Source organism: Cupressus sempervirens, chromosome 3, assembly GCF_028749045.1.
Source record: "Cupressus sempervirens isolate cs-2001-9-10 chromosome 3, ASM2874904v1, whole genome shotgun sequence".
NCBI classification, from domain to species: domain Eukaryota; kingdom Viridiplantae; phylum Streptophyta; class Pinopsida; order Cupressales; family Cupressaceae; genus Cupressus; species Cupressus sempervirens.
Window position 1 is genome coordinate 260,554,026 of NC_143120.1, and position 19,247 is coordinate 260,573,272.

At 37.0% G+C, this 19,247-nt stretch overlaps 1 protein-coding gene across 4 annotated transcripts in view; it reads left to right on the forward strand.

The window, feature by feature from the left end:
* The window catches only part of EMB2752 (embryo defective 2752), a 103,082-nt gene that overhangs the window by 27,899 nt on the left and 55,936 nt on the right, over window positions 1-19,247 (forward strand). For 2 of the 4 annotated variants that reach the window (XM_089819361.1, XM_089819358.1), the window contains exons 2-4: window positions 4,751-4,823; window positions 6,008-6,089; window positions 6,263-6,452. In XM_089819361.1, the coding sequence (XP_089675487.1) occupies window positions 6,046-6,089; window positions 6,263-6,452 (234 nt within the window). In that variant the 5' untranslated portion in view covers window positions 4,751-4,823; window positions 6,008-6,045. The remainder of the gene's footprint in view (window positions 1-4,750; window positions 4,824-6,007; window positions 6,090-6,262; window positions 6,453-19,247) is intronic. The other 2 variants (XM_089819360.1, XM_089819357.1) reach the window with 1 other exon arrangement.

The window sequence follows — 19,247 nt, forward strand, 5'->3', positions numbered from 1 at the left end:
CCAATGCATGATTGTGAGTACCGTACGACAGGTGAAAACATTGATTGCAAGCAACAGGGGATAGATTGTGATGATTGTATGATCATACGGATTGGGCAAGAGGGAATAGGACCACAGTAGTCCATTCTCATTTGCATCCAAATACAAGCCAAGGTCAAAGTTAAAATGTAATATGGTCAACACAAAAAGTTCAGTTTGATCGGAAGGTTGGTGGAAACATAATGACTATGGAGATTCTTGGCAAGGCTAGCAGATAGGCCATAGTTCTATTCGGTGGAAAGGAAGTTGTTCACTTACAAAGTTTGTAAGAAGCACGTAGATTGTACGGACTCTCAAGATCAAGAGGTGCCGTACTGTGGCTGGCAAAGGTGCCGTATTGTGGCTGGCAAAGGAGCCATACAAATATAGCGGACAAGAGCGTCCCGGAGGGGCGTGGCAGAGTTGAAGCAAAATGCCCTAACTGTTTCTTTGCAAACAAAAAGACAAAAGAAGAGACAGTTTTGGAGTTGGTTGGGGAGAGAGCCTGGAAGAAGAGATTGGAGGAGGATTCCGCTACCAGCATGAAGATGAATCGAAATGTGACGACATTACCCTCAGGTGTTGATGTTGTAGGAGGCACAAGCAAAAAGAAGGGCAAACAAGCAGCATAAGCAACGGCTGCAACAGTGCAACTCCCACCACAAAACATTTCTTTCGAAGGCCTGAATGGAATTGACTACAGGAAATGGTGGCAGGATGCTCTTGCGAACCATTTGGTGAAGAATAGCATCAGAAAGGCGTAGGTAGAGTGGGCTATACGAATGCCAGTTTTTTGCATTCGTGATTATGAGAGCTTTTTGCGCACAATGGTAGAGACCTATGACCGGTTCTCCAGAACTAGTTCTTTTTCCTATCTCGGGCAAGACTTGGTCATCTTCTTCAGGGCACAAGACTTCACTAGGGTATTCGGCATACTGGGCCATGCACAGGGAGGCAGGAAAATTAATAGCAAACCAAAGAAGTTAAGTCGAGAGGTGAAGGCGCATCTAATAGACCTTGTGTGTGGTGAACTGTCTCAGGCAGAAAAAGAAGCATTGATGGACACTTCAAAAGGTAGAGGACTGAACAAGTCTAATATCCAGGAAGGACATTGGTGTTGCCTCATGGACCTGGTTAAGAGTAGGTTCATGGGATCGAGCTGCGTGTCTAATATCTCCTTTTTGCAGGTAGCAATGAAGAATGGGATCATGAACGAGAGTGTACGATTGGGCAACATTATTGGTAGAACGAATATACGAGTTCATGACACTAGAGCATAGGACATTCTACGTGCCCCACTATGATATTGGATTATTCCTGGATGCGAGAATGCAGATGATTCCCCTTGATAGGCTGGGGGTCAAGCCTAGCCCGCAAGTGCCAGGTGAGCCCCCCATCATGTAGTGGAGACACTTAGACACACCAGGTAGGCAGAAGGTCACGGTCGGGCAGAAACGACCCAGACAAGAGTTGGAGGCTGGATCGGAGCATGGGAATACAGATTGCAGCCGACAGGAGACATCATTTGACGATAATGAGGCTGACGAAGAGGAAGAGGATGTGGAGGATGACGAAGAGGTTGAAGTCATTACCGTGACACTGTTTCTATTCCCACGACCTGCACTCTCGACAACAACACATTTGGCCCCTATGGGTGCACACAATGCACACATTCCAAGTTTTGGATAGCCCAGACAGCCTGTAGTGATGACCCCTGTCACAGTTGCAGCTTAGCTAGTACTTGCAAGGACCCCGACTGTTGTGGAGGCTGTAGCTATAGTTCAGACAGAGTCCCACCCATCATCGCCTACAACCTTGCCAAACGAGGTGATGGAGATACTAGCACAGGAGGTTCTTGACTTAGAGGGCACCTCAGGTTAGACTGGAGGTAGTTGGGTTCGATGTAGTGGCCACTATAGATAATGCATTATTGGCTACCAGTGAGGGTATTGCAGCACATGACTTGAGTGAGCAGGACTTGAGTGCGTACTTGAGTCGAAGGTCCAACATCAGACCAATAGCGCTGACATCTAACACCCTCTTGCCTATGAGAGATGTATCTCTCATGATGGATCCTATAGCTCCATCGGAGGAGGAGAGTCATCCTACCATTGCAGTTGAGCTACCACCTCCACCTCTGATGGGAAGTATTGCTGAGAGGATGTTAGAAGCAATAGAGACAACGATGGTCACGATGCAACCCACATCCCTCGATAGCCATAGGGAAGGATGTAGAGGCATACTTGGTAGACATGGTGACTTGAGGTCGCCAATTAGTGATTTTAGCACAGACACGTGCATTGGAGATAGTGGTGCAGGAGTTGGAGCAGGTTCTATCCTTCATGTGAGTTAGTTGCCCAACGACCTTTTCAGTATGCTTCGAGGCACGAGGATGGCCAAACACAAAGACCCCAAAGATGCGGCAGGAGTGGACTACCAAGGAGCTTGTAGTATAGAGGAAAGTTGAGAACCTAACGCGAGAGATAGTATAGGTGTATCGGGATGCGTACTATGCACCATGGAGTGAGGTAGATTAGGTAGCAGCAAAGAGGGCTCAGGAGGAGATAGCTACCAAATTAGCTACAGTAGAAGCTAGTTTGGCCACGCAACAGTTAGCTTGGGAGATAGAGCGGGCAAGACTCATTGCTGAGAGAGAGTTAGAGAAGGCAACATTCGTATCTCAGTTGGAGGATGCGAAGCAAGCCAACAGTTGGCTACAGATGGAGTCGGATGCAAAACAGGTGGAGCTCCAAAACATAGCTGAGATGATGAAGAGAGCCTTAGAGATTTAGATGCAGGCTAAGGTGAATCTGAACACTCAGACACAGTAGGTGCACGAGTTGTGGGCACAGCTGAACAAGTTACGGGCATAGAGGACAGTTACTACACCCGCTTCACTAGGGATGCACCCTTCTTCTTCTTAGTTTTGTCTTGATGTACTTAGTAGTTTAGTTGTCTCTATTTTGTCGTCCAGAGACGACTTTTCTTTTAGGGGGGATGATGTTGTCAGTAAAAACTATACTATAGCCGACGGGATTAGTTAGTGTCCAAAAGGTTGCGTGACAGTTGAGTCACCCCTTCAGAAGATATATGTATATTGTTTGAATTGAACTATGAAGCATCATTGTACTCGTGATTGTATACCATGCTTATATGAATAAAGTGCTATCTGTTCTGTGTTACATTCTAATCTCTTAATGCAATAACTATCCGTTTACCTTGTACGGTAAACAATGCCCAACGAATATTTCACAGGTATTTAAAACCAAATATTAGATCGCATAATGAATCAATTGTCTTTTTGTTATTTGCACCCTCTCGAATATTATTTTCCTTCTATATTGTAAAGATGGGTCGTCCCCTATTTCTTGAAGGTATTCCCATATAAGAGTATGCTTGGATGAACAAATTCTATGTTCAAAATAATGTACTTGAATATAAAGGGACTTGCTATTTCTCACAACCAGGGCATATACGACAAAGTCATAATTCATGATTTCTCCAACAACACTTTTATTTCAAAAAATTAAGGGGCCTAATACTTTATAGCAATGTATTAGTCATTCATCATAAACTTATTATTTTTATGAATCATTTCCACAACCCAACACTTTATTTCCAGTTCTCCTAATATTTATTCACCAACTATAGAAAATCTGAATGGGACGACTAGATATTTTTCAATATGAAATTGGACTGAGCAGACAGGCACCCAGCTTTCTATTATATGAAACTGATCCTCATTTACCACATCAGATACAAATATTAAATGACATACCAGAAATATTTAATTACTCAATTTTGCCCAAATGTAGATTCCGTCAGGAATTACCCTTCTTTGAAACTAGGTTTCTGTCCAGCTCTCCTGCTAAATACTTCAAGGTTTTCGTCTTCAGAATTTGTTAAAGCATCAACAATTTTATCAATTTCAATAAATCTGAACATTGGGAAAACCTAAAGAGTTCAATGAGGATCCATTATTATCTACCCCTGCTCTCCCCAGATTGTATATCCTCTGATACCATGTTGGTTTTTCATATCAGAAATAAGATAAACAACAAACAAATAAATGAACAAAAGAAGCTACAATTTATCCTGGGAAAACCATCCAACATGAGGGGAGAAAACCCTGCCACGCAAGAATCGTTTTACCAATGAAAGAGCAGTAAACAAATTTACAATATAACCAAAAGTAGGCCAAAACTGAAGCAATGATTATCATCCCTATGATCTATAGACAATAAATGAAATACCCCTTTGATACAGTCACTCATCAAATAATGTCTATCTGTATCAGCGAATTCCTTCTTGAAGAATATAAAACATTGCCTTGACCTTTCATTGTCTTGCCGTTACAAAGTGAAACGTTGTCTCGACTTTTGACCCTCCAATGTCTTGTCCCATCAAATTGAGGATCCTTTGATGACTTTAATAAAAAATAGACTATTTATATATTTCAAAATGGGAGAAAGATCTCTCCCGAAGCTATATCTCCAACACATTTTGGCTCCAAAATTTTAATTTAAAAGAAGAGAACCATGTTTTCTAAATTTCACAAGTAAAGGAACACTCAAACATCAAGAGGGTAAAAGTTTCCTCCTGCGAGTTACATAAGACACATCTTGAGGAACCTATAACCCCTCTGCAACTTTTTTTTTCAGAACTGAGAATATCTTTGTGCATAAACAACCGAGCAAAAATATTGACATTGGACCACCCTTTTGGCTGCCAGATCTTAGACCAATCTAGACTAGAAGAGGCAGGAGAAGGGCAGCAACGAGAGTCTCATACCTGGCTTTAACTGTGTAAGTACCTAATCCTCCAGATCCCCATGCAATTTCAATTTCTTATTCACTACCAATGAGAATGTGGTTAGACAAATTGCCCTTAATAATGCCAACAATCTTGGGAGGAATAGGTATGAGCCATTCATGGAGATTTTTAAATTGCTTATCTGTAATTCTGACTTTGACAACTTTTTAAGTAGCTCCTAACCATTGTCAAACCCCTTCATTCAAGAGCATCAATGATAGGACGCTTAATTGGATGTTCCTCAATGATTGGAGGATGTTGATTCTAGGCATCAGTCCAAAATAGTGCCTTGTCACCCTTTCCAACATTCCGGAAAAGTCCATCTTTAACCGATTTGGAGCCAAGCTTTAAAACTTGCCAAGCTAGAGAACTGCTGCCATCCAAAGGATATCTGCATATATCATTCGTATTAATCCAGCCAAAGTACTTACTTGTCATCATTTTTCCAAAGAGAGAAGTGGGGGTGGATATTTACCTGAGCTCAACACATCTAAGGTCAAGATCACTAGCAACTTTTGGTTAAGTTGTTGCATCTAAATTTCCTTTAGTCTTTAGTACCATTCCAAAGGAATTTTGTCAATATCTTTCCAAATGGAACAGGGGACAACAAGAATAGAGAACTTGTAAATAGGCATTTCCTGGATTACTGATTGAAGGCAAGTAAGTGTCCCCTTGTAGCTAAGCCATTTGTTGGCCCAATGACTTTGCTTTGGACTGACCTTTTCTCTTTTGTTCAGCAGTCCCTTTGACCTTTTATGGTCTTTTGGTGGACATTAATAAATTTACCTTATCTTATCTGGTGTCTTCTATGAGCTTATGGTTGATCTCCATTACATGTTCCCTGCAACTCATCCCATCCACTCTCTCTAGTGTCATGATCCTCTTATGCTTATGCTATGACACAGTTTACAAGTATCTCTTAACAGAAGAATCCAAGAAGCTCTTTCAACTTATTTCTAAAGCTTTCTTTTGTCATTCCTAAATCCAAACTAGCATGTATTTTACATAATTTTGTTGCATGTCTTGCTTTAGTTTCGGTTCTTTTAATTGAGGGCTGTTTTGAATTTATATTAGGAAATGACACCATGCTATCTTTTTTAAATCACAAGAAACAACTTATCGAATTTTTGGGTCTAAGATTTTCATATGATTGATTGCTATGATTTGTCATTGGCAGATATATTGAAGAATTTGTCCATAACAAGCAATTTAAATATGGCAGAACATATGCCTGAACGCATGCCAGAACGTATCAAAAGGTACAAAGTTCCTTATTGTTCATGTTAAGTATTTTGGGTCTTCTTGTACTTTGGAGTTGTTTATTTTTATTATTCATTATTGGATTGAGCTTTTGAGTAAAATAGTAGTCATATTTTTTTGATGTTTTGTGCTAACCTGGATTTTGTGGTATGTATGATTTTTCTTGTGACAGATGGCTCAGGACAGAATGGCTTTGGCGAGCATATGCAAATAGGCTACATACTCAGTGGCAAAAGAATTATCTGTGGATCCTGGTAGAGCCTTACCGGCGGCCTAGATCCTTCCTACCATTTATATCAGTAAATATTGCAGCGTTCTATACAGGTGTCGTTGGTGCAGCAATTAAAGAACAACTTTACAAGGTCTGTTTCCTTATAAACAATATATTAGAAATTTATATATTTACACTAAATGGTTTGCAACCACGTACAGTTTATTCTCTATTACATATCCTCTTTCCAAAGACAGACTTCTTTTCTCTTCATGTTTATTATTTTGGTTTCTAAACATGAATCCTAATCTCAATTTTGTGGCACTGAGATAAGCAAAAGTTATGTGCCAATTTTCTCTCTCAACACACATGTATGTATGTGTATATGTATACATCATAGTTCATACATATATATACATACACACACACACACAAACAAGACACATACAAACACATTTATAGAACATAGAAGGAAATATCTTTATTGGGAAGTCTCAGCAAACCAAAGGAGAAATATTCTCAATTACTTAGGCCTATGTTTTTAATATATCAGGAAGTTATTGGAAATCCAAAAAATTTGGGGAGAGAAATTTAAATAGTTTATGTTTTTAAATTTAATATGAATATTGAAAGTAAGTACTATTTTGTTAAATTATAATTTTTTTGGTAAGTTTAAATATAAAATTAGAAGGAACAAAAAGGTAAAATTTACAATCTGAGAATTAATTATTCGACTCTTGAAAACAAGTTTTACTTGCCATTTGACCATATTTAAGTCTTTCAAAAATCAGCCGCACTGCTGGAAATGAGATATAGTGGATAATTAGTCGTTAGCCTATATTTTGTAGTAGCTTTTGTTGGGAAAGTTGCTCAAAGACAACTTTCAGGCAGTTCAAAACTTCAAACATTGCTTGCATAATGTATGAAAGTAAATTTTAACTCACAACCAATATTTTTGTTCTGGAGGGTGCAAAAATCTTGTTGTATGTCTAATTTCTCAATGATAAAAGCTGCAATTTTTTTTCCTTTGTGTATCCTCTTAATGAATATGAGCCATCGCTGGCAGCCAGAAGAGGGGGCATAGAAAAATATTGTGAATTTGAATGGATTAATGTCTTCGGATTTGATTTGACCCTCCACTAGAATTTTTCATTAATACATGTATTACTGTCCACAGTTGTGCTTTCCCTGGCACCACCCTTAGTCACCACCACACCACCAAAGGTTTAGAACTTTAGATAAATACACCAGTTTTCTAACATGTATTGATCGGTTTATCAGTGAAGTTTGGAGTAGAATACCTGTAGTAGGACCACTGTAGTGGATCTCCAATTAAGTTGACGGGAGATTTAGTTGATGAATCAGAGTTACTTACCAAATGGTAAGCTTGAGCGGGTTGATGGAAGTGCATATTGTTAATGTTCTGGTAGCTGCGTGAGAACTCATTCATACCTGTGTTGATCCTTACAGTTTTCTCAGAGTATATTTTCTATGCTGAACTGTGGTCATCATTCCATGGTTCGATCAATTGTGTGGATGGTTATATGTCATGCATCTTTGGAAGCTGTTTCTTGTCTTCAGCAGAGACACTATCGTGGCTATGTTTGCTGACTATTTTATTCTCTATGTGCTCATTGATGGCATCAGATTTTGTCCTCATGTTTCTTCTCCAGTCACAATGTATATTGCCTTATCATTCTGCAGATTGTATTGTGTTCTCTTATAACTGAGATGTTCAACATTTACGAAGACAATAAATAAGTGTTGTTAAGCATTTTAGCTGAGGTGGATTTGCCGTGTGAAATGTTATGGGCTTCCATTTCCGGTTTGCATAAACATGTCATCGCTGGAGGATCCAAAGCACTATTCTTTGTAACTGCCTTCGATTAGTGATGGGTGGTGGCATTGAGTTTTGGTATTTATCAAGGAGAAGTCCATTCCTTTCGTTCGGTTGTATGGAACAACGCTTTTTGTTGTTGAGCATCGTAAGTGGATTATCACTAGAATTGATGGGGATCTTTGTGTATGGAGTTGTGATATTCTCGTGTCTGGAGAATAAGACTGATGCTGTAATAGGTGTGTTATATTTGCTATAGTATGTAATTGGTATATGATCTGTGATCAAGAGACCTAAGTGATGATTCATTCTCATTGAATATAGTATCTGTGAGATACCTGAAGAATTTCATAATCTATATCTGCATAGCTAAGTGATCGAACTCTGTATAAGGCTAATTTGTTAGATTATTAAGTGTCAACAATCAGAAGCTTGAGAACTCTGTTTTTGTTTTTAGCATTCAATAAAGGATCTATTTTGTGGGCTGGGCTTTTCAGCCTCAAGTGGAGGGTTTTCTCTAGGATAAGTTTTGTGTTCTCTGTTCTTTTAAGTGTTGAGTTTCTGTATATTGCATTCCTATGTATTCTGGTTCAAAATTTAACTCATATCAGTAGGTTTCACCACTCCTTTTGTTATTGTTTTTCTGTGCAGATAATTTGGTCATGCGATAAAATATGGAATACATGCAAGAAATAACTGTAGTCATAAAGCAATGGATTAGGGAAGAAAGAATTTGTCATAAGGGTATAGAATATGGAAACTATACAAGGAACAATATGACATTGAACAATAATAGAATATGTTATGGGTTGCTGCACAGAAAGTACAATATTAAATGTTATAAATGCAACCCCGTTGGTCATAAAGCAAGAGACTGTAGAAGTGGTTTCAAACACCCTAGGCAAAACAAGAAAGTGGAAGCCAGGAACAATCAAAACGAAGAAAATAAAAGATCATGGAGAAGAAAACATGAGAAATATAACAAGGAAGCATCCATGCTTGTGTTTCATAAACGAGGGATTCCTCCTAGCATAAGAAGCACAAGCTAGTTATCTATTGTACTATCCTTTGGCTCCATGAAGTCAATTTAAGATCAGATCATATCAGTATTCTCGTGATTGATCAAGGGGATTTTAAGAAGTAAAGTCCACACACAACATGGGGGGTGGGGGGTGAATCAGTAGTGACCAAATATATTTAAAACTGAATGTATAAATCTGATCTCCAACAATTAAACAATGATGCACAACAAGAAGAAATCATACACCATATCACAATGATTTATTGACTTGGGAAAACCTTGATCAGAGGGAAAACCCTGATGGGGATGGCACCCACAAGATAATGTACTAATATATAAGTTCCTTGTGAAAGGATGTGGCCTTGTTAGGAGTCCAATATAATGCATTTAGTACAACAGTTCCTGTTAGAGGACAAATCCCCATTAGGAGACCTTGAACCCTTGTTAGAAGGTTCCAACCCTGTTAAAAGATGAAAGGAAACAAATAGATCCACTGCCTAAATGCTACAGTAAATGTGAGAGACAATCTTTCAGGATAACATAGCCAAAATCATGAACTGACTGACCTGCAACTTGCCAAAACAGTTTCTTTGAAGCTCACCTCAATCAATCAACATCACTACTTCTCTGCTATGATCATCTAGCATATAAGTTCACATCAATACACATCATACATGCTCTACTGATACCCAACCAAGGAAAGCAACTTTCCTTTTTACCCCTTTACAAATAATTAATTAAGATGGCTTGTTATAGTGTCCCAAATGAACATTTAATTACATAGGTCCATGCTAAGGCATACATGCCTTCATAAGCAGTTTTACAAATATTACAATATAGTTCCCACATGTTACAATAGAGGTATTACTTTTTACAATGATAAATGACACCTTTATCAACTCAATCGGTTGCTAGTAAAATATACCACATGTTACACAACATCAACCTTTCCAAAATAATCCAACTCCTTTCCAGTCTTGAACATAGATGCATGGTCAATTCTTCTATCATATCCCAAGTTCGCTGACATTAATTCCAACTTGCCAATAAGATATATCAAAAATACTGTCAACTGTCTCTGTCATTATTCTTTGTACACTGGTTTGTTACCAGTCTTCGTCAAACAAATTGCAACTCATCCAGAACATAACATAAAACTCAATGGACATAGACATGATTTCTGTTAAGTATATAACCTGATAACCTACAGGTCTGGAAGTGCAGTCCGCACTTGTTCTTCAAAGCCTATAAACTACGTATGGCCTTATATATTATTCCTAGTATGAAACGGCGACTTCCTAGAAGTGTTATGTGACATTAAAACTAATCTAATCACTATGTGTTAGTATTTAGTATTTAATTATAACTAAAACTTGTAAGTTGCCGAATTAAGGAAGAGGCATATGTATCAACCTAGGTAAGTGACATGTCCATTGGAGTGTTATGACCTTTAGTCGGGTATATAGGAAGGTTAGTATTGCAGATTGAACAACACACAATTACAATTAAGTCTGCTTCTTCAAGCAATACAATCCTATTGATTTATTGCATACATACATACATACATACATACATATAATATTCAGATCAGAATTAAGGGCCAAAACTTCTTCTATATTCAGATTAACAAGAAGATCATTCTCAGCAGTCAAGAACAGACATAAAATCTTCATAAAGGGAAATATCTTAGGACAGAGTTTGTTGCAGATTTTACTGAACATTTCCATCATAATTTGCAGAAACTTTACATGGTATCAGAGCTTTGGTAGTTGAACCTAGGCTCTGCAAAATTTAGTAATCGGACTTTGTATATATCTAGCAACAATCTCCTATCGTCAATGGCATACACAATCAGACTTGAGGACAGGTTTGATGGGAAGGAACATTTTGATGCCTGGAAATTCAGAATCATGATGATTCTTGAAGAGAATGATGTAAAACAATTTGTTGAGAGAGCATCCAAACCACCTTCAGTTGAACCTCACAAATCTATCTGGAGCAGAGGAAATAGAAAGGCAATTCAAATCATATTAGATGGAGTAAAAAATGATATCGTACCCATGCTTAGAAAACATCAAAATGCATTTGATATGATGAAAGCATTACGAAATGCATATGAGGTCAACAATGCAACTAGGGTTCTCACACTACAAAGGCAACTAAATCACATTTAGATAAAGAAAGGAGAATCAATGAATTCCTACTTCCTAAGGGTTGCCAGCATTAGAGATGAACTGTCAAGTATAGGAACCATTATTAGTGACTCAGATTTAACACTAATGGCTATAGATGGATTACTAGATTCATGGGAGACTTTTGCACAAGAGATAAACTTCTTGACTTCAATAGACTGAAGAACGATTGTCTTCAAGAGGAATCTAGAAAACTAAAGAAAGGAGGGAAACCAAAAATAGAAGATGAAGAACTTCATGTTCTTAATACAAACTCCTATAAGGGCAAGAAAAAGCATTTCAAAAAGAAAAGGGGAAATAGAAAGAATGGAAAACCCAAGAAAGATTTATCTAAGATAAAGTGTTTCAAATGTGAAAAGTTTGGACACTACAAATCTAATTGGCCTGAGAATTCTAAACAACAAGCAAACTATACCAATGTTACTAGAGAAGAAGATACCTATGATCCCGAGAATCAGGTATTGTACTCATCACTAGCAAATGAAATTTCAAGTAAAGCGCGGGTAATTGATAGTGGATCTTCTAGACACATAACGAGATACAAAGAAGCACTAGACTCCTTTTCAGAAAAAGTTAATGGCAAAGTCACCATTGGTGATAATTCAACACATTCTGTCGAAGGAATTGGAAATTGCACTTTGAAGCTAAAATCTGGCAATTCTCTCCTTCTCAAAGGTGTACTCTACATACCAGGAACTAAAAGAAACTTAATCTCAATTACAACACTAGAAGATGATGGGCATAATGTCGCATTCGTAGACAACAAAGTACTAATTTGGACAAAAAAACTCTTCAATCAAGAAAGCAAAGTTGATAGGTCAGAGAAAAGGATATTTGTATGAACTGAATACAGAATCTAGCCGACCTATTCAAGCCTTAATTCATGAAGTTGCAAACATAAATGAAATATGGAACAGAAGATTAGGGCACCTAAATTTCAAAACCTTATCAACTATGGAGTAGATGGTTACTGGGTTACCTAAACTAAATAAAGACCACTCAAGTATATGCAAAGGGTGTGCTCTGGGTAAGAACACCAGAAGTCCATTTCATGATAGTACTAGGAAAATAAATAATGTATTAGAATTAATTAATTCAGATTTATGTGGACCTATGTTTGTTCCTTCTCTTGGAGGATTTTGGTATTACATTTTGTTCATAGATGACTTCTCTAGGAAAACATGGATGTACTTCTTAAATGCAAAGAATCAGAAGAAATCCTAAAGAGATTCAAAGAATTCAAGACATTAACTGAAAACTTTTTAGGACATAAGATTAAAACCCTTAGAATTGATAACGGAAGGGAATATACCTCATACTTGTTTAAAAGTTTTTGTAAAGAATTAGGGATTAAGAGGGAATACACCATTCCTTATAATATAGAACAAAATGGGGTAGTAGAAAGAAAGAATAGAACAATTATAGAAGCTGTTAGAGCTATGATTTTTGATCAAAACCTAGAATATTATCTTTGGGCAGAAGCCTCTTGTACTGCTGTATATATTCAAAATATAAGCCCTCACTCTTACCTTAGAGATAAAACTCCCGAAGAAGTATTTACTAAGGTCAAACCCAATATAAGTCATCTTAGGATTGTTGGGTGTCTCGTGTATATCCATGTTCCTAAAGAAAAGAGAACCAAGTTGGAACTCTCTAGGAGGAAAGGTATTTTTGTGGGTATAGCGAAACATCTAAGGCATATAGGATTTTCATACCTGGACAAAAAAGTATTGAACTTAGCAGAGATGTGATTTTTGAAGAAGATCTTGCATTCAAAAGAGCCCTAAGTTCTAAAGAGCCTTCTCCTTTATCTAGTTCTGAAAGAAATAGTGAATCTGGGTCCCAGAGGGAGAACTTAGAAGAAATTGAGGATGAAATTCAAAATCTGAACTTTGAAGAAACTCAAAATTCAAAGAAAAGACCATTGTGGGCCATTAAAACAGTTGAGGCAGCTCAAGACTTTGCTGCACCTTCTGAAACAGTTAGAGAAAGCAAAAGACCTAAAAGATTCTCTAGCCATACAACAAACATGAGTGATTTATCCAAAACAGAACCAACCAATCCTTTTGATGCTATTAAACATACAACTTGGAAAGAAGCTATGATAGAAGAATACCAATCTATTATGCAAATTGATATTTGAGAAATTGTTCCAAGACCTAAAGGAAAATCAGTTGTTTCCTCAAAGTGGATATTTAAAATAAAGCATGCTGTTGACGGTAGTATTGAGAAGTATAAAGCTAGATTTGTAGCTAGAGAATTTTCTTAGAAAGAAGGGATTGATTATGAAGAAACCTTTGCTCTTGTTGCTAGATATACCTTCGTAAGAGCAATCTTAGCAATTGCCGCATCAAAGGGATGGAAAGTACATCAGACAGATGTAAAAACAACATTCCTAAATGGAAAGATTACAGAAGAAGTATATCTGGAGCAACCTGAATGATTTGCAACTCATGACCCTAACATTTTTGTTTGCAGGTTCAAGAAAGCTCTCTATGGGCTTAAGCAGGCTCCAAGAGCCTGGTATGAAAGAATTGATAAGTATCTCACTGGCTTAGGATTCTCCAAGAATGAAGCCGATCCAAATTTATATTACAAAAGAGATAAAGATGATATAGTAATTCTGATACTGTATGTTGATGATTTACTAATAACAGGTGATGATCATCGTATAGATCAGTGCAAGAAAGATCTAACTAGAGAATTCGAGATGAAAGACTTGGGGCTCCTCCATTACTTCCTAGGATTGGAAGTACGATAGAATTTTGACAATATCATACTTAATCAAGGGAAGTATACATTAGATATTTTGAAGAGATTTGGAATGTGGAATTGCAAGTCTATGTCTTCTCCAATGGAGACTAATTTACATAAACTTAAAGAAGCAACAACAAAATTACCTTCCATAGATTCTACTCTCTACAGACAGATGATTTGGTCCCTTATGTATATAGTAAATATAAGACCGGATATTTGCTATGCTGTTAATGCCTTAAGCCAGTTTATGTGCGAGCCAAAAGAGATTCACCTAGTTGCAGTCAAGCACATTATGAGATACTTACAAGACACTCTTAATTTTGGACTCAAATATGAGAAGGTTGATTTAGATTTGCATGGATTCACCGACTCCGATTGGGGTGAAAGTGTTAAAGACAGAAAAAGTACTTCAAGATGCTATTTCAGTTTAGGATCAGCTATGATATCTTGGATATGTAGAAAGCAGTCTTCAATAGCTTAGAGCTCCACAGAAGCCGAATACATTGCATTAGCGATGGCCTCTCGAGAAGCAGTCTGGCTTCTCGAGAAGCAGTCTGGCTAAGGAAGTTACTTGTAGGATTATTTGGGCAATTCATGAATCTTACGATTATTCATTGTGATAATCAGAGTTCCATCAAGCTTTCAGTAAATCCAGTTTTCCATGACAGGTCTAAGCATATTGAAATTCCTTACCATTATGTAAGAGATATGGTAGATAGGAATTCTGTAAAACTAGAATACATCTGCACTGCAGATCAGACAACAGACATTCTCACCAAACCTCTATCTAGAGTAAAGATAGACCACTTCAGGAGAAGATTTGGTATGGTTGAAATGTAATTCATTTGTATTTTTCTATTATTAATAAAATAATTTTTTGTCAGGCTATTGACTGTTATGGGCTCCACCATATGTATTCATTATTTAAGAGGTGACGATCTCTGAGATAATGAACACTTGTATAAAAGACATTATGAGAGGTGACGATCTCTTAGATAATGTGCTAAACAGTAGAGTTCTACTGTAAGATCTAGATGAGTTCAAGATCATATTTTGATGTAGACATTACTATGTTTATGAGTCACAATTTGGATAAAGGGAGAATTTTAGTATTCTCCAGGTTTATCCTGTTTTTTGGTAGTGTAAGAAATGATAATATTGAGCAAGGAACGAGAAACAATCCAAGTAAGTTAAGTGTGAAACAATGTTACCATAAGATAAGCAAAATCCAAGAGCATACACCAAGATGGTTCAACAATGGAGACAAGGATTTATAAGGGGAAAGCAAAGAAAACCCCTTGTGAGTATTATGAATGAAGGCAAATGCCTAAAGAAGAGAGAGAGAGAGTGTTGGAGCAAAAATAGCTCAATACAATAACATCAAGTGCTAAGAGTGAAGAGGAAAGAAGGAGGAGCATCTCTTATATAGAGATGAGAAAGGAGTTGCATTTGTAACTCCCATTTCTATGAATGCCACATTCATAATAGGTGTGTGCAAAGTGTCACAATCCTCTTAAGGAGGATAAACTAAATAAAGGAATAAAAAAGAGTTGTCCTTACATGTGGAATAAAGGACAAACAATGACATGTCCTCCACATGTATACAATAGGACAAACTACATTTAGGAATCCTTGGAATATCCCAATTAATATATCCAAGGAAAGATTAACCTTTCTAACAGGTAGATCTTAAACTCAGGATCTTGTTGTGATATAGAAATACTAGTTTCTATGAGTCACAACTTGGATAAATGAAGAAATTAAATTACTCTTCAGATTTATCCTGTATATTATCACTAGCAACAGTGATTTTTCATATCACAGGTTTAGTAATATGACTTTGTATAATGTGTTCTATGATACCTAATGCTAAGAAGATACAGACAGATATAGAGTATTAATTCTTGCTTATTCATTTGTATTGATGTCCTAGATATGATATCTCTCTGTATGATTATCAGGTTAAGAGGGAGTGCTAAGTATATAACTTGATAACCTACAGGTTTGGAAGTGCAGTCCGCACTTATACTTCTAAGCATATATACTACGTATGGCCTTATATATTATTCCTAGTATGAAACGACGACTTCCTCGAAGTGTTATATGACATTAAAACTAATCTAATCACTAGGTGTTAGTTAGTATTTAATTATAACTAAAACTTGTAAGTCGCCAATTTAAGGAAGAGGCATATGTGTCGACCTAGGTAAGAGACATGTCCATTGGAGTGTTATGACCTTTAGTCGGGTATATAGGAAGGTTAGTATTGCAGATTGAAGAACACACAATTACAATTAAGTCTGCTTCTTCAAGCAATACAATCCTATTGATTTATTGCATATATATATAATATTCAGATCAGAAGTAAAGGCCACAACTTCTTCTATATTCAGATTAACAAGAAGATCATTCTCAGCAGTCAAGAACAAACATAAAATCTTCATAAAGGGAAATATCTTAGGACAGAGTTTGTTGCAGATTTTACTGAACATTTCCATCAGAATTTGCAGAAACTTTACAATTTCTACACTCATTCTGCTACACAAATCTAAGCTTGCATATCACATTCTATCACACACCAACTTTGTTGTACCAATAAATATCCTACGATATACAAAATTTGTGTCTGTCATAAACTTACAAACATATGTTGTCGTCAATGACAAAACTAATCATCAATAGAACGTAACATCTACTCATGCAGGTGCCAACATGACCTCAATTCCTAACAGGGAGAGAGTTAGAAAGTTACCTTATATTAAAATGAAGAATAATTAGTCAAATAAAGAAGTTATGATTGAAGAGAAGAAATAGAGACTAAAAATGACTAAGCATACAACAAAATTATTGAGTTATATTCTTGAAATGTTGGACGTTCAAGACATGAGAAGTAAAAACCATAAACACTCTACCAAAGTGTAGTTTGTTGGCATTTCCATGCCCCCCTTAGCCCAATCACAAATAGCCAATTTGAGACATAAAAAATAAGCTAAAATCCTTTGATGGGTGAGCTTAAGCCCTCAAACCTTAAATCTTGAACCCTTAGCCTTTTCTTTTGGCATGCGTTATGTTTTCAAATTGATTGGTTGACTTAGTCATTTGCAACTATACAAACTGCCAGAAAGTCTTCCCATTGTTTGTTATCTAGCCTCAACTCTTTGGTCATCTGCCATCCTCAGTTGCCTTTAATATTTCTTAAGTTCCCAATGCTTTAATTTTTCCTATCTCTGACCCGCTTAGCCTAGTGAATCCCTCTGTTCATTGATCCTTGAGAATTGACATGTTCTTTTGATATAGTGCAAGGTAGGAGAATCCCCAAAGGAGATGTCCTAGCCCCCAACAAATAACCACTATGCGGAAGAATAAATAATAACACAGATAATTAGATCCAAAATAATGCCAATTTTCATAATATAATCATAAGATTTACATCTAACATACCTAGTTGTAAGGCCTTTTGGGTTACAGCCAAATACATAGCAATTACAATAGTAATTTTGCAAGATCCCTCAAGATCCAACCCAAACACTAGCTAGTCCAGATCCACACTCTGGTAGAAACCTCCAAGGAAGATTTGAACTTGTGCCTGCAAGCCCACCAAGCAATCTCCTAGTTTTCCAAGCCTTAGCTACTAGCCCTTCTCAAACTTTATCCAAGATCCAAGTGTAAATTGCCTCACATTTGGTGCTCTGTCCACTCACTCTGGAAAACTTCACTCCTCTTCTTCCTCCTTCTCTCCAAGCTTCTACTAAGAAGAGATCACACCTTGAAGCTTGATTACAAATGCTCATATGCCTTGCTTAAATAGACACTTACCATCCAAGATGTTACAAACACAACCAATGTGGGATAAAAGGTAAATGCAACTACCTTTTAGAAAATATTTGATTCCCACCCAAATACAACTAAGCACCACCATGTGGCCCAACAAATATTAAATGCATGATTTAAGGAAATGTCCACAAACTTTTAGAATTCCACCTACACACCTCGATAAATGGAATGACAACCATTTTTATTTATTTTTCTATTTACACCAACTGTGCACCTTGAAAATAGAAATTCTTTTTTTTCTTTTTTTTTTCTATTTTTTTATTTTAAAATTATTTTCCTCTAATTTTTGTCACTTTCTCTCTCCTCCAGTTGTTTTGTTTTTTTAAATTTAAATTTCAACATGCCCCCTTTCATTTTTGATGCAAGATGCTCCTGCATTAGACACCCATGTTAGGAAATTTTTTGTGGATATGAATTCACAAAATGAAGTAGCCACTGCTGACATTTTTTTCTTCTTCTCTTCCAACACCTAGCTGGAACAAGTATCTGCTGCCGATATATTTTCTTCTTTCTTATTTTCCAACACCTAGCCAGAACAAGTGTCTGCTACTGAAAATACTCCTCCGAAATGAACTCTGTCCAAGTATAACTCTCATCCTCCTCTAATCTTGTTGAATTAAACACACCAGTAATAAACTCAACAAAACCATACCAATCTTCCTTTTCATACCACACACCACTAACAAGATCCTCATGCAAACCATCATCATCTTTCAAATTCATCTCAAAGACAACATCCCATGATTCGTAAGAATATACCTCTTTGACATATTCATCATCTTCGCTTGCCTCTTTCATGTTGTCAACAATGCATGTAATTGCTTCACTTTCTTGATCTCCAACTAAGGCATTGTGCTTTTCCTCCATTGCTGTAGTCTTCAAATCATCTTGATCTACTTTGGGCTCACAAATCTTGTCATCTTGATGCTCTTCCTCTTCTCTTCCATCTTCTTCAACTTTAGGTTTACAAATATTGTCCTCTTCATCCTCTTGCTCTTCTTTTGTCTCGCATGTGTGATACTCCACTGGATCTTCTTTCTTTTCCGCATCCAAATAATTGTCAACATCTCTTTTCTGGTGACGCGCTCCTCTTCCGCAGCTCAACTTCTAATTCATTCACTTGCTTCTGCAAATCAAAGAATGCAACTTGTAATGCCTCTTGATTTCTTGCTCTAATTTTCTCAAGTCTAGGAATCCTTAGAATCCATCCAATCACAAAAGTCATCTTCTTTCTCTTGTCTATGATCAAGTCTTCATAAGACAAACTTTGTGCAACACAAGCACCTCGTGCAAACTACCTCACAG